The sequence below is a fragment of the Bubalus bubalis genome, chromosome 5, assembly GCF_019923935.1.
Source record: "Bubalus bubalis isolate 160015118507 breed Murrah chromosome 5, NDDB_SH_1, whole genome shotgun sequence".
NCBI lineage: Eukaryota > Metazoa > Chordata > Mammalia > Artiodactyla > Bovidae > Bubalus > Bubalus bubalis.
The window spans coordinates 98548815-98563280 of NC_059161.1; the positions used below are offsets into that span (position 1 = coordinate 98548815).

Genomic DNA, 14466 nt, shown 5'->3' on the forward strand with positions numbered 1-14466 from the left:
ATATATGTCTTTGAGTTCTGCAAGAACTAATGTTCTCCACTGACGTGGAAGATGGAATGATGATGTAGACCCTCCTAACTTCAATCAACTAAAGCTTGAGCCCTGTAGACCTCTGCCCCAATCCAATGTTGAATTCTCCTCTGCGCAAGCGCCTTCATGAATGAATATGCATACACCCTTAGGCTTCTGTGGTAGGTCAGAATCTGTCTACAGTGCATGACACCTGAGCTTGATCCCCTGGAGAAGGGGACAGCAATTCACTTCGGTATTCTTGCCTGGAGAATCCCATGGATGGAGTGGCCTGGTGGGCTAAGATCAATGCGGTCTCAAAGAGCTGGACACCATCGAGCGACTAATACTTAGCTTAAAGCGTCCCCAGTTTTGCTGTTTGGAGACACTGCTTTGGGGAAGATTGCTTGTGCTCTCCTTACTTGCTGCAAGTAATATGTCCTTACTTCTTTGGAACTTTGGTTAGTTGGATCTTCAGGCTTGACACCAACCAGAAGGCAAACTCAGTTTTTGAGCAACACCTCGATCAAAAGGCGAGCACAGGATACAGACAGATAGCAAATACTGAGAACAGCAATGGATGATGGAGCTGTCAGTTTGACCTCTTTATGTTATCTTCTGAGTCAGAATCCTCACACAGCTCCAGGTTTTATCTCTAACTCTGGATAGCTCCACCTCTGCCCTTTACACTGTAGCACTTCCCCCGACCCTCCGTTTCCCTCCGTCACTCAAACCCAACAGAAAGCTCCCCAAAGCTCCCATTGGCTCCTCCAGCCTTTCCGACCCGCCTTCTCCTGCCAGAAGCCCCGCCCCCTGTGCTACGCTCCGGCTCCGGTTTCCGTTCCTCCCGCTCAGCAGGCGTAGGTCGCTAAATCCGGACGCACAGCGACAAGGCAGTCGAGCAGCCGGAAGCGGCTTCTCTTTCCCGGAACCCACTGCCTTGTGGGACAGCGGCTGGTTCCTCCTTCCTGGGCAAGTTTTTTCGTATTCCTCTGCTTCCCTCAGCTCTGTCGGGTACGGAAGCTGAGAAGGTGTACGGGTAACCATGGCGGCCCATCTGAAGAAGCGGGTTTATGAGGAGTTCACTAAGGTGGTTCAGGTAAGCTCTGGAAGGAAAGGTCTCAGGACTGGTCTGGGAAAGGGGAAGGTTATCCACGCCCAGACACTTTGCCAGAACTGGCGCCACAAAGCTGGGTAGGGTGCCGGTGCTGCCAGTGCTTTGGTAGGCTGCCTCTCTGACTACACTTTAGTGGGCGTGTTCATTGGCCGCTGCTGTTGTCAGTATTAACATGTGCAGTCTGACAGTAAAAAAACTATTAGAAGAAGCAAACAGCACCTTACAATTTACGAAAGTATCTTATCTGTTATCTCATTTTATTCATGTTACATTCAGTTCAGCAGCTCAGTCGTGTCCGACTCTTTGCGACCCCATGGACTGCAGCACCCCAGGCCTCCCTGTCCATCACCAACTCCCGGAGTTTACTCAAACTCATGTCCATCGAATGGGTGATGCCATCCAACCATCTCATCCTCTGTCGTCCCCTTCTCCTCCCGCCTTTAATCTTTCCCAGCATCAGGGTTTTTTCCCGATGAGTCAGTTCTTCGCATCAGGTGGCCAAAGTATTGGAGTTTCAGCTTCAGCATCAGTCCTTCCAATGAATATTCGGGACTGATTTCCTTTAGGTTTGACTGGTTTAATCTCCTTGCTGTCCAAGGGACTTCCAAGAGGCTTCCCCAAACACCACAGTTCATTAGCATCCTCGTTTTACAAATGAGGAGTTTGAGACTTCTGGTGGGGTATTGACAAATTTCCTCCCAACTCCCATTACCAAAAAAGTGCCCAAAGCCAAGTTGGCTGTATGTAGAGCTCTAAGGGTTTGGAAGAGGAATCTATAGGAATCCTCAAGACCCAGTCACAGCAGGCGAGGGTCACAGGCTTCATAGGGGTTGAAGCTTTCGTTCGTAGAACAGCTCACTTATAAAGGAGGGCAGTACCATGCTTCCTCCTTTGCAGTTGTTTCAGGACTGAGGGGCCCAAACCGTGTCAACAGTCGGTGATTCTCTATGTATTTCCTCAGAGAGATCGCTAAAGTAGAGGTTGATCCCAAGTCATACGTTGTGTCCTGCTTCTCTGACTTTGTGTATCCAAATCTCCTGGGCTTGTTAAAATGTAGATTCTACTTAGTAAGTGAATTTTCTGGGGGAGGCAGGGCAATAATCTGCATTTCTGAAAAGCCCCTGGTTAATGCCAGCCAATAGCAGGTTTCCATCCATAGACTTGTGGCCTAGCAAGATTTAGACCATGCAGCAGGAGGCTGATCCTTAAGTATGTCATTTATTCCTTCAACAAGAGTTTATTGAATAAAGTAGTGGTTATTATGCATCAATATTGGGTATGGTGAAAGGTGCTGAGCTATAAAATCCAATACACATTAGGGTTCCTGTCCTTTCGGAACTCACAGGTGAGCGGGAGATGTGGAGCACCATATCTGAGATTATAGTATGGAGAGGTAATTGCATCGACAAACCAAGTCTTCTTTACTCTTTTACAACTACTTCTTTTTCTGAAAACTAGCCAAACTCTCTTGCCCTTTGTGATTTAACAGTATTCCTTCACTGCCTTTTTCATTTTTTTGTGTGTGTGGCATATTTCTGTTGTGTGTAGGGAAGTTAGTTGGCTTCTATTCTTGTTTTTTTTTCTGAAAATAACTTTGATACCTTGTCAGTCTTGTTGCTCCTTTTTATGTGAAATTTGTTTTCTTGAACTTTTAGAATGAGTCAAGATTCAGGAAAGCTTTACAGAGCTCCCTCTTCCGTGGCTGGCTTTTTGGCATTTCCTAGCTCTGGATTCCTTTGCCCCCATTTAAAAAACAAATTGTGCCAAAATAAACATAACAGGATTTATCATTTTAACCATTTTTTAAGTGTGGAGTTCAGTGACATTAAGTCCATTCACTTTGTTGGGCAGTATCACTTCCTTTCTTTATTCTGCTGTTTCCTCTTATCAAGACTACTCACCGCTCCTCCAGCATGCCGTGTGTTTGGACCTTTCCAAACTTTTGTATCTGCTGTCTCTTTTACGTAGAATGGATGTCATTCTTCCCTTTCTTTTTGTTCTCCACCCAGTGGACTTAAATTTTTGCTTTAGTCTCTCCTCCCCAACTTCTGTAACACTCATCTATTTGTACTTATCACTCGGTGCTACTGTTCAGGTCAGTTCAGTCGCTCAGTCGTGTCCAACTCCTTGTGACCCCATGAATCGCAGCACGCCAGGCCTCCCTGTCCATCACCAACTCCCAGAATCCACTCAGACTCACGTCCATGGAGTTGGTGATGCCATCCAGCCACCTCATCCTCTGTCGTCCCCTTCTCCTCCTGCCCCCAATCCCTCCCAGCATCAGAGTCTTTTCCAATGAGTCAACTCTTTGCATGAGGTGGTCAAAGTACTGGAGCTTCAGCTTTAGCATCATTCCTTCCAAAGAAATCCCAGGGCTGATCTTCAGAATGGACTGGTTGGATCTCCTTGCAATCCAAGGGACTCTCAAGAGTCTTCTCCAACACCACAGTTCAAAAGCATCAATTCTTCGGCGCTCAGCCCTCTTCACAGTCCAACTCTCACATCCATACATGATCACTGGAAAAACCATAGCCTTGACTAGACGGACCTTTTTTGGCAAAGTAATGTCTTTGCTTTTGAATATGCTATCTAGGTTGGTCATAACTTTCCTTCCAAGGAGTAAGCGTCTTTTAATTTCATGGCTGCAGTCACCATCTGCAGTGATTTTGGAGCTACTGTAATTACTAGTATTTGTTTCTGCCTACCAGTTTCGGCTCCTTGAGGGCAGAGGTAACGCTTGGTTCATCTGTGTTCCCTGGATAGACCATAGGGCCTGGCACACTAAAATATTGATGGTTGAATGATAGCAGATATTGGTTTGTCCTTCTCCTTATGTGCTCCTTAGGGAAAAAAAAATCGTCCCAGTTTTTTTACCTAACTGCTGATAACACTGAAGAATGAATTTGTGTGGGATAGGATGGAAATGGGTAAAGATTTTAAGAGCTCATTTCTTTGCTTCATTGTTCGTAAATGGTTACCACACAGTAATCACCTGAGATCTTAGTGCTTCTGTTATTTTTCCTCTGCCATGAAGATGAGAGAGAGAGAATGGATATGTGGTGCATATGATGTGTTTGTACGATAAAGACATTGTAGTTTTTACTTCTCAGGTATCCCTGTGATGTAAGTATTGTATTCCTTTTTATAGAAGGAGGAGACCTGTAGCTACCAAGTGATAATTTAACTCAAATTCCTTTGATTTCAAAGCCCTTAGTCTTATTATCATGCCATGCCATGTTCCCGTCTAGACTAATCCGACTCTCTAGTCTGCAGAGGTGTAATTTTATAAAGAGATGATTCTTCAAGGTATCATTATGATGCATCAAGTGTTAAGGAAAATTATTGATTACAGCTTTATTCTTATGTTGTGATCCTCTCTATATCTACCCCAGGGCCTTACTTAAGCCCTGGAGTGAAGGTTCCCTTTTACATGAACTTTTTGACACTCCTTATATGTAACAGATGTGTCTGAAACAGTTCTAGTTATGTACTATCCTTGAGAGAATCGAGAAGACAGTTGCTCAGCTAATTTTGTGTGTTCTGTGGTTCAGATGAGGATTCCTGATTGAGAAAGACTAGCAGTAGGTCATCATTCCTATTTTATAGATGGTGAAACTGAGAATTATGACATCCTTAGAAGAGAGCAGCAGAGTTGGATCTCAGAGAGAACTCCTAATTCCACATCAGTTGTTTAGTAAACATTTATTAAGTAGCTGAAGTTTGCTAGGTGTGTGGCAATGCATTTTTCCCCTACACTGTCTATTCTTCTAATAAAGGTAGAATGATTTGGGTGAAAATAGTCATCTGTTGTGAGAGGAAGATTTTTTTCCTCAGTGTAAGCTGTAGACTGTTCCTGTTGGTTCTGGGTTTCTCAGGAGGGAAGGTGAGCCTAGTAAGTGCTTTAGCACAGCCTGAATGTATTTGCTGAATTGAGATTTCTGTTCTAATAAAGAGTGGAACAGATCCTTTGTGTGTCCTCTTAACCCCGAAGCTACAGCAATCCTAAGAGATAGGCAGAACAAAATATTATGGACCTACTCTACAGAGAAAGAAACTGAGATTTGAAGAAATGAAATGACTTGCCCAAAGCCATTGGAGCTAGTGAAAAGCAAAATTGGGACTCATAACTTTGTCTCCAGTTGGGTCTTTTCCCAGTTCATAATGCTGCTTTTTTGTTTAGGCTAGGTCTGTTACCCAAATACATTATTTGGTGTAAGAAAAGTTAATTTTCATCAAATGAGGCAAAGTTAGCTTTGCAGACTCTTTGTTTTCAGCCAGGTTTTCATGTTTTATCTTCCTTACCCTCTTGCAGCAACAACAGGAAGAAGTTGCTACTAAGAAACTCCGAATGACAAAACCAAGTAAATCTGCAGCACTCCACATAGATCTGTGTAAGGCTACCTCCCCAGCAGATGCTTTGCAGTACCTACTTCAGTTTGCCAGGAAGCCTGTTGAGGCAGAAAGTGTGGAGGGAGTCGTCAGGATTCTCTTGGAACATTATTACAAGGTAAGAAGGTCTTGGGACCTGATGGCAGTAGGTATGAGAGTTGTATTATGTCTGCAGAATGGGTTAAAATGGCAAAATAAATAAGGTGTTCATTCAGCAGTCTTTCCTGAGTATCTTCTATATGCTAGGCGCTGTGGATACCGAGATGAAAAAGGTCCAAAAGATCCAAAAAGATCCTCTCCTTAGAAGCTTGGAGTAGCTAGATGGAGACAGATGTGAATGATAAAATGCATCAAATTGCTGAGGGTACTCGAGTGCAGTGGAGCACAGAGGAGGAGTTAACTTCAACCAGGACCAACTGTAACCAGATTTGCATCTGGTGTATAGTCTTTTCTCTGCTGTTACTGCTTTACTTCAGGGCCCCAGTATCTTAACTGCAGTAGCCCCTCTTTTTTTATAAGTTATGTAGCATTTTATTTCTCTGTTTTCATAGGCTAGAAAAAAGCGTCGTCATGCGTGATTAAATACAGAAAACAGTTTAAAGAGAGAAAATGAAATTCACAAAATACATTTCTTTTTCAGTTTTTGTTTGTGAGATCTGAGGTAAAGAAGAAATGATTTGTAAATATTTGAATCACAGATTACTTAGAATTTGAAACTTTAGTATGAAAATTATTAAGCTTATAGTAAAGTAGAGACAGTACTATAATGAAGTCCCAAATAACCCATCTTTGGGGTTAAATAGTTAATGTTTTGTCAAATTTGCTTTATTTGCTTTCCTGAAGTTTTTGTTAAAGTATCATAATATTTTCCCCTAAATAGTTGATTAAATATCTCTTAAAAGGGTACATTGAAAAAAGATATAACCATCTAACCACCTCAGTATAATTCAGTTATTCCTTAATGTCATCTAACAAATAGTTTGTATTCAAATTTCTCTGGTGGGGATGGTTTAGTTGCTAAGTTATGTGGAACTCTTGTGACCCTGTGGGCTGTAACCCTCCTGGCTCCTCTGTCCATGGAATTTCCCTTTGACAGAGGATAGGGGAGTGGGTTGTCCTTTCCTTCACCAGGGGATCTTCCCAGGGATAATCCCGTGTCTCCTGCATTGGCAGGCAAATTCTATACTACTGAGCCATGAAGGAAGCCCCAAATTTCTCTAGTTGTTCCCGGAATATCTTGTTATAGTTGATATGTTCAAATCAGAATGCAAACTGTGTCCACGCATGGCATTTGCTTTTTGTAAAATCTGGAACAATTTTTATTATTTTGGTAATATGACCTGTTAAAGAAATTTGGTCAGTTGTTTTACAAACTGTCTTGTTTTCTGAATTTGTTTACTTCCTTGGTTAACTTGTTCCTCTATCTCCTATATTTACTATGAACTGGAAGTTAGATCAATAGACTTTGTTAGATCCCAGATAAGCATATTTTTGAAAAATTTAAGAATACCTTATAAATGATTTCTACTTCATATTTACATCAATCAGGATGTTTATGTATTGAAGTCCCTCCTTGCTTCTTATCTTTTTCCCTTTAGTCTCTTTTATTTTTATAAACTATCTGTATTTAAATATTTTATGTATGATCTAAAAAGTCCTTTTCTTCATATATAATGTTGTAGCTTAATCAGAATGGTTGCAGTTTTCCAAAGACCTTGTGTGTTTTCAGAAGTCAGTGTCTTTTCCCATGTTGTTACCTCAGCCTAGAACCCCTCTCCTTGACACGAACCTGGTCTGCTCTGTCATTTTCTCTGTCAAGTATATTGCTTTCTCAGTCTTTCCACTTATCTTTCCTTCTGCTTGAAACACTTCCCTCAGGTGTTCATATGTCTGTTTCCCACACTGCATTAAAGCCTTTGCTTAAATGTTACTTTTTCATTAAGGTCTTCTTTCATCCCTCTATTTGAAATTGAAACTGCCTATCCCACTTCCAGCACTTTTTAGCCCCTTCCTTTATTTTGTTTTCTCCAGAGCACTTAACATCTTCTAATATTGTATATAATTTTCTCATTTATTTTGTTCCTTGTCCATTTCCTTGTACAAGGATGTAAGATTCTCTTGAGCAATATGGGACCTTTTTTTTCTTCCAGTTTTATTGAGATATAATGACATACAGCACTATTTACATTTAAGGATACAGCATAATGATTTGGCTTGCGTAAGTCATAAAGAAATACAGTTCAGTTCAGTTCAGTCGCTCAGTTGTGTCCGACTCTTTGCGACCCTATGAACTGCAGCACGCCAGGCCTCCCTGTCCATCACAACTCCTGGAGTATACCCAAACTCATGTCCATCAAGTTGGCAGTGCCATCCAACCATCTCATCCTCTGTTGTGCCCTTTTCCTCCTGCCCTCAATCTTTCCCAGCATCAGGGTCTTTTCAAATGAGTCAGCTCTTATTTTCAGGTGGCCAAAATATTGGAGTTTCAGCTTCAACATCAGTCCTTCCAATGAACACCCAGGACTGATTTCCTTTAGGATGGACTGGTTGGATCTCCTTGCAGTCCAAGGGACTCCCAAGAGTCTTCTCCAACACCACAGTTCAAAAGCATCAATTCTTCGGCGCTCAGCTTTCTTTATATATAGTCCAACTCTCACATCCTTATATGACTGCTGGAAAAACCATAACCTTGACTAGATGGACCTTTGTTGACAAAAGTAATGTCTCTGCTTTTGAATATGCTGTCTAGGTTGGTCATAACTTTCCTTCCAAGGAGTAAGCATCTTTTAATTTCATGGCTGCAGTCACCATCTGCAGTGATTTTGGAGCCCCCAAAAATAAAGTCAGCCACTGTTTCCACTGTTTCTCCATCTATTTCCCATGAAGTGATGGGACCGGATGCCATGATTTTAGTTTTCTGAATGTTGAGCTTTAAGCCAACTATTTCATTCTCCTCTTTCACTTTCATCAAGAGGCTCTTTAATTCTTCTTCACTTTCTGCCATAAGGGTGGTGTCATCTGCATATCTGAGGTTATTGACATTTCTCCCGGCAATCTGGATTCCAGCTTATGCTTCTTCCAGCCCAGTGTTTCTCATGATGTACTCTGCATATAAGTTAAATAAGCAGGGTGACAATATACAGCCTTGATGTCCTTCTTTTCCTGTTTGGAACCAGTCTGTTCCAGACTGGTTCCGTGTCCAGTTCTAAGTGTTGCTTCCTCACCTGCATACAGGTTTCTCAAGAGGTAGGTCAGGTGGTCTGGTATTCCCATCTCCTTAGAATTTTCCACAGTTTATTGTGATCCACACAGTCAAAGGCTTTGGCATAGTCAATAAAGCAGAAATAGATGTTTTTCTGGAACTCTCTTGCTTTTTCCATGATCCAGCGGATGTTGGCAATTTGATCTCTGGTTCCTCTGCCTTTTCTAAAACCAGCTTGAACATCTGGAAGTTCACGGTTCACGTACTGCTGAAGCCTGGCCTGGAGAATTTTGAGCATTACTTTACTAGCGTGTGAGATGAGTGCAATTGTGCAGTAGTTTGAGCATTCTTTGGCATTGCCTTTGTTTGGGATTGGAATGAAAACTGACCTTTTCCAGTCCTGTGGCCACTGCTGAGTTTTCCAAATTTGCTGGCATATTGAGTGCAACACTTTCACAGCATCATCTTTCAGGATTTGAAATAGCTCAACTGGAATTCCATCACCTCTACTAGCTTTGTAGGGATGCTTCCTAAGGCCCACTTCACTTCACATTCCAGGATGTGTGACTCTAGTTGATTGATCACACCATCGTGATTATCTGGGTTGTGAAGATCTTTTTGTATAGTTCTTCTGTTTATTCTTGCCACCTCTTCTTAATATCTTCTGCTTCTGTTAGGTCCATACCATTTCTGTCCTTTATTGTGCCCATCTTTGCATGAAATGTTCCCTTGGTATCTCTAATTTTCTTGAAGAGATCTCTAGTCTTTCCCATTCTGTTGTTTTCCTCTATTTCTTTGCATTGATCACTGAAGAAGGCTTTCTTATCTCTCCTTGCTATTCTTTGGAACTGTGCATTCAAATGGGTATATCTTTCCTTTTCTCCTTTGCCTTTCATTTCTCTTCTTTTGATAGCTATTTGTAAGACCTCCTCAGACAACCATTTTGCATTTCTTTTTCTTGGGGATGGTCGTGATCCCTGTCTCCTGTACATTGTCATGAACCTCCGTCCATAGTTCTTCAGGCACTCTGTCTATCAGATCTAGTCTCTTAAATCTGTTTCTCACTTCCACTGTATAATCATGAGGTATTTGACTTAGGTCATATCTGAATGGTCTAGTGGTTTTCCCCACTTTCTTCAATTTAAGTCTGAATTTGGCAATAAGGAGTTCATGATCTGAGACACAGTCAGCTCCTGGTCTTGTTTTTGCTGACTGTATAGAGCTTCTCCATCTTTGGCTGCAAAGAATATAATCAGTCTGATTTTGGTGTTGACCATCTGGTGATGTCCATGTGTAGAGTCTTCTCTTGTGTTGTTGGAAGAGGGTGTTTGCTGTGACTAGAGCGTTCTGTTTGCAAAACTTTGTTAGCCTTTGCCCTGCATCTTTGTGTAATCCAAGGCCAAATTTGCCTGTTACTCCAGGTATCTCTTGACTTCCTACTTTTGTGTTCCAGTCCCCTGTAATGAAAAGGACATCTTTTTGGGTGTTAGTTCTAGAAAGTCTTTTAGGTCTTCATAGAACCGTTCAACTTCAGCTTCTTCTGCATTACTGGTCGGGGCATAGACTTGGATTACCATGATGTTGAATGGTTTGCCTTGGAAACGAACAGAGATCATTCTGTTGCTTTTGAGATTGCATCCAAGTACTGCATTTCAGACTCTTTTGTTGACCATGATGGCTACTCCATTTCTTCTAAGGGATTCCTGCCCATAGTAGTAGATATAATGGTCATCTGAGTTAAATCCATCCATTTCCAGTCCATCTTAGTTCACTGATTTCTAGAATGTTGACATTCACTCTTGCCATCTCCTGTTTGACCACTTCCAATTTGCCTTAATTTGTGGACTTAACATTCCAGGTTCCTATGCAATATTGCTCTTTACAGCATCGGAGCCTACTTCTATCACCAGTCACATCCACACCTGGGTACTGTTTTTGCTTTGGTTCCATCCATTCATTCTTTCTGGAGTTATTTCTCCACTGATCTCCAGTAGCCTATTGGGCACCTACTGACCTGGGGAGTTGCTCTTTCAGTATCCTATCATTTTGCCTTTTCATACTGTTCATGGGGTTCTCAAGGCAAGAATACTGAAGTGATTTGCCATTCCCTTCTCCAGTGGACCACATTCTGTCAGACCTCTCCACCATGACCTGTCTGTCTTGGGTGGCCCCACGGGCATGGCTTAGTTTTATTGAGTTAGACAAGCTTTGGTCTGTGTGATCAGATTGGCTGGTTGTCTGTGATTGTGGTTTCAGTCTGTCTGCCCTCTGATGCCCTCTCTCAGCTCCTACTGTCTTACTTGGGTTTCTCTTACTTTGTACGTGGGGTATCTGTTCACAGCTCCCCTAGAAAGCACAGCTGCTGCTCCTTACCTTGAACGTGGGGTAGCTCCTCTCAGCTGCCGCTGCTGACCTTGGATGTGGGGTATCTCCTCATGGCCTCTGCTCCTAACCTTGGACGTGGGGTAGCTCCTCAACGGCCGCCACTCCTGACCTTGGATGTGGGGTAGTTCCTCACCGGCTGCCGCTCCTGCACCACCAGAATACATTTAGTGAACATCTGTGATCTCTCATAGATACAAAATTAAAGAAATAGACACAAGTTTTTTTTCTTGTATTGAGAACACTTGGGATTTACTCTCCTATAACAACTTTCGTATGTAACATACAGCAGTGTTAATTGTATTTATCATGTTATTCATTACAACCCTAATACTTAACCTCACAACTAAAAGTTTGTACCTTTTGACTGCCTTCATCCAGTTCCCTTCTGCCCACCTCTGCCTCTGGTAACCACAAATCTGATCCCCTTTTCCATGGATTCATTTGTTTTTAAAGTATAATTAAGGGCTTTCTTGGTAGCTCAGCTGGTAAAAAATCTACCTGCAATGCAGGAGACCCCAGTTCAACTCCTGGGTCAGGAAGATCCCCAGGAGAAGGGATAGGCTACCCTCTCCAGTATTCTTGGGCTTCCCTGGTGGCTCAGCTGGTAAAGAATCCGCCTGCAATGAGGGAGACCTGGGTTTGCTCCCTGGGTTGTTCCCTTCCCCCCACCTCTGCTTCTGGTAACCACAAATCTGATCCCCTTTTCTATGGATTTGTTTGTTTTTAAAGTAGAACTGACCTATAGGTTGTGCTACACAGTGTAGTGATGCAGTATTTCTATGCATTTCAAAATGACCACAATAAATCGAGTTATGATCTGTCACCATACAAAGATATTAGTTATTGACTGTGTTCCCGATGCTGTACATTTCATGCTCATGATGCATTTATTTCACACCTGGAAGTATGTATCTCTTAATCTTCCTCACCTATTTCTCCCTCCTCCCGCTCTGGCAAACACCTATGTATCTCTGTATCTATGACTTTATTTCCATTTGGTTATGTTTATTCATTTGTTTTGTTTTTCAGATTCTACATATAAGTGAAATCATACAGTATGAATTTCTCTGACTTATTTTACTTAGCATAATACCCCCTAGATCTATCCATGTTGCTGCAAATTGCAAGATTTCATTTTTTTTTTATGGCTAAGATTCCATGGTGTATATATATATATCACGTCTTTTTTACCCATTCATCTATCAATGGGCACTTAGGTTGCTTCCGTATCTTGGCTATTGTTATAATGCCACAACATACAGGGGTGCTGATATCTTTTGGAATTAGTATTTTTGTTTTCTTCTGATAAATACCCATGGATAGAATCTCTCGATTGTATGGAATATTTTTTCAACTTTTTATTATGGAACAAATCTATATACAGTTAGAATAGTTTAATTAATTCACATGTAGTTATTATCCAGCTTCAACAATTATCATTTCATGTCCAGATTTGTTTTATTCTCACCCCCCGAGCCCAACTCCTTCTGTCTACCTCCATTTCCTCCACTTTCACCCTCTGCACCAGATTCTTGTGAAAACAAATTCCTAGCATCGTATCATTTTACTCTTAAATTTCAGTTTATATCTCTAACAGTAAAGACTCTTTTTAGGGACTTCCCTGGTGGTCCAGTGGTTAAGATTGTGCTTCTACTGCAGGGGACATGGGTTTGGGCCCTGGTTGGGGAACAGAGATCCTGCATGCCTTGTGGTATGGCCAAAAATTAATAATAAAAAGCTTCTTTTTAAAAACATAATACTGATACCATCTCTAGAAGAAGTGTTATGTCAGACCCTAAGCTGTTTAAACGAGGCCATGCTGCTTGCCTTAGTCTAGCAGATTCTAGCCCCAAAGGTAATGAGCAATAATAAGTTGGTCCAGATGTAGATTGATGACCATAGTGTTTTATTTATCCTTTCTTCTATTTTATCCAGAAATGTGGTATCTTGTATTTTAGTGGGTAATTACTTTGGCTTCTGCTTTTCTACTACAAATTTTTCTGTGGCCAGGTAGCAGTATCTGAACTTATTTCATATGAGGGATTCTTCATTTATTCTACTGTATTAGTTACTGTGGAGGATGTTAAAGAACTGTGAGACATGTTCTTTGTCCTTTAAGGACTAGCAGTATAGTTGCTAGACCAAATAATATATGTGATATATAGATAGTTAAGGGCTTGAGTTATTAATTTACTCATTTTGTTCATTCATTCAAAATGTTCTGGATACTAATTCTGCCAGCCCTTTGCTTCATGTTAGTGATACAGAGATTAATATATGATCCCTGATCTGAGTCTGATTGGGTAGATTAGACAATAAATGGATAATTGCACACTGATTTCCCAGGCAAGAATGCTGGTGTGGATTGCCATTTCCTTCTCCAGGGGATCTTCCCGACCCAGGGATCAAACCCATGTCGCCTGCCTTGGCAGGCGGATTCTTTACCACTCAGCCACCATGGTAACCCAGTACAGTGTTACAGGTATTATGAAATGTGGGACAGGTTATAACGTAACTTTTAAAGAAGAAGGTAATCAGTTTTACGTGGAAGCATAGGTCTAGAAGGGCATCGTAGAGTAGTGATGCTTGGTGGTGGTTTAGTCACTAAGTTGTGTCCGACTCTTGAGACCCCATGGACTATAGCCCGTGAGGCTCCTCTGTCCATGGGGTTCTCCAGGCAAGAATACTGAAGTGGGTTGCCATTTCCTTCTCCTGGGGATCTTCCTGACCCAAGGATTGAACCCGAGTCTCCTGCATTGCAGGCAGATTCTTTACCAACTGAGCTAGGGTGATGCTTGAGGTGAATCTTACAAAGCAGATTTTGACTAGTTGGAAAACAAGAGGAAAGGCGTTTTAGAAAGAAGGAAGAATTGTGAGCAAAGACTTGGAGATGTGAAATAATCTGTCACATTAGAAGAAATACAGGTAGTTGGGCTGGTGTACATTTTAAATTGAGAGCTCTTTAAGAGATAAGACTAGAAATCTTATCTAATAGAAGGTTTTTGAATTCTGCCTTGTGAATTTTTGTTTTAGCTGTCACTCTGTGGGGTGGTATGGCAGATGGAGGAATTGAATGAGGGCCAGGTAAGACAGGACTTAGGGTGACCAGCTAGGAAATTGGAAAGTCTATAGCAAGATGAGAAAAGCCTGAACAAAGAGAATTTTAATGGTGAGAAGAGCAGTTATTAGAGAGGCTTTTGACAGAGGCAGTTGTAAGCTTAGTCATGAAGGGTACCAGGGGATAATTTCAGAAAGTAGAAAAACTTGAGTAAAGTATCCAGATGAAGAAAGAATGTTACTGGATCAGATACTCTCATTATTCTTTGTTCCGTCCTTGCCTTCCTCTTATTTGCTAGACTTAGTA

At 41.6% G+C, this 14466-nt stretch overlaps 1 protein-coding gene across 1 annotated transcript in view; it reads left to right on the forward strand.

Annotated features, from left to right (window-relative positions):
- Positions 1–842: 842 nt before the first annotated feature.
- Positions 843–14466, forward strand: part of INTS4 (integrator complex subunit 4) — a 111264-nt gene continuing 97640 nt past the window's right edge. Inside the window, exons 1-2 of the mRNA XM_006077388.3 lie at positions 843–1108; positions 5439–5633. Of these exons, the coding sequence (XP_006077450.1) occupies positions 1055–1108; positions 5439–5633 (249 nt within the window). The 5' untranslated portion in view covers positions 843–1054. The remainder of the gene's footprint in view (positions 1109–5438; positions 5634–14466) is intronic.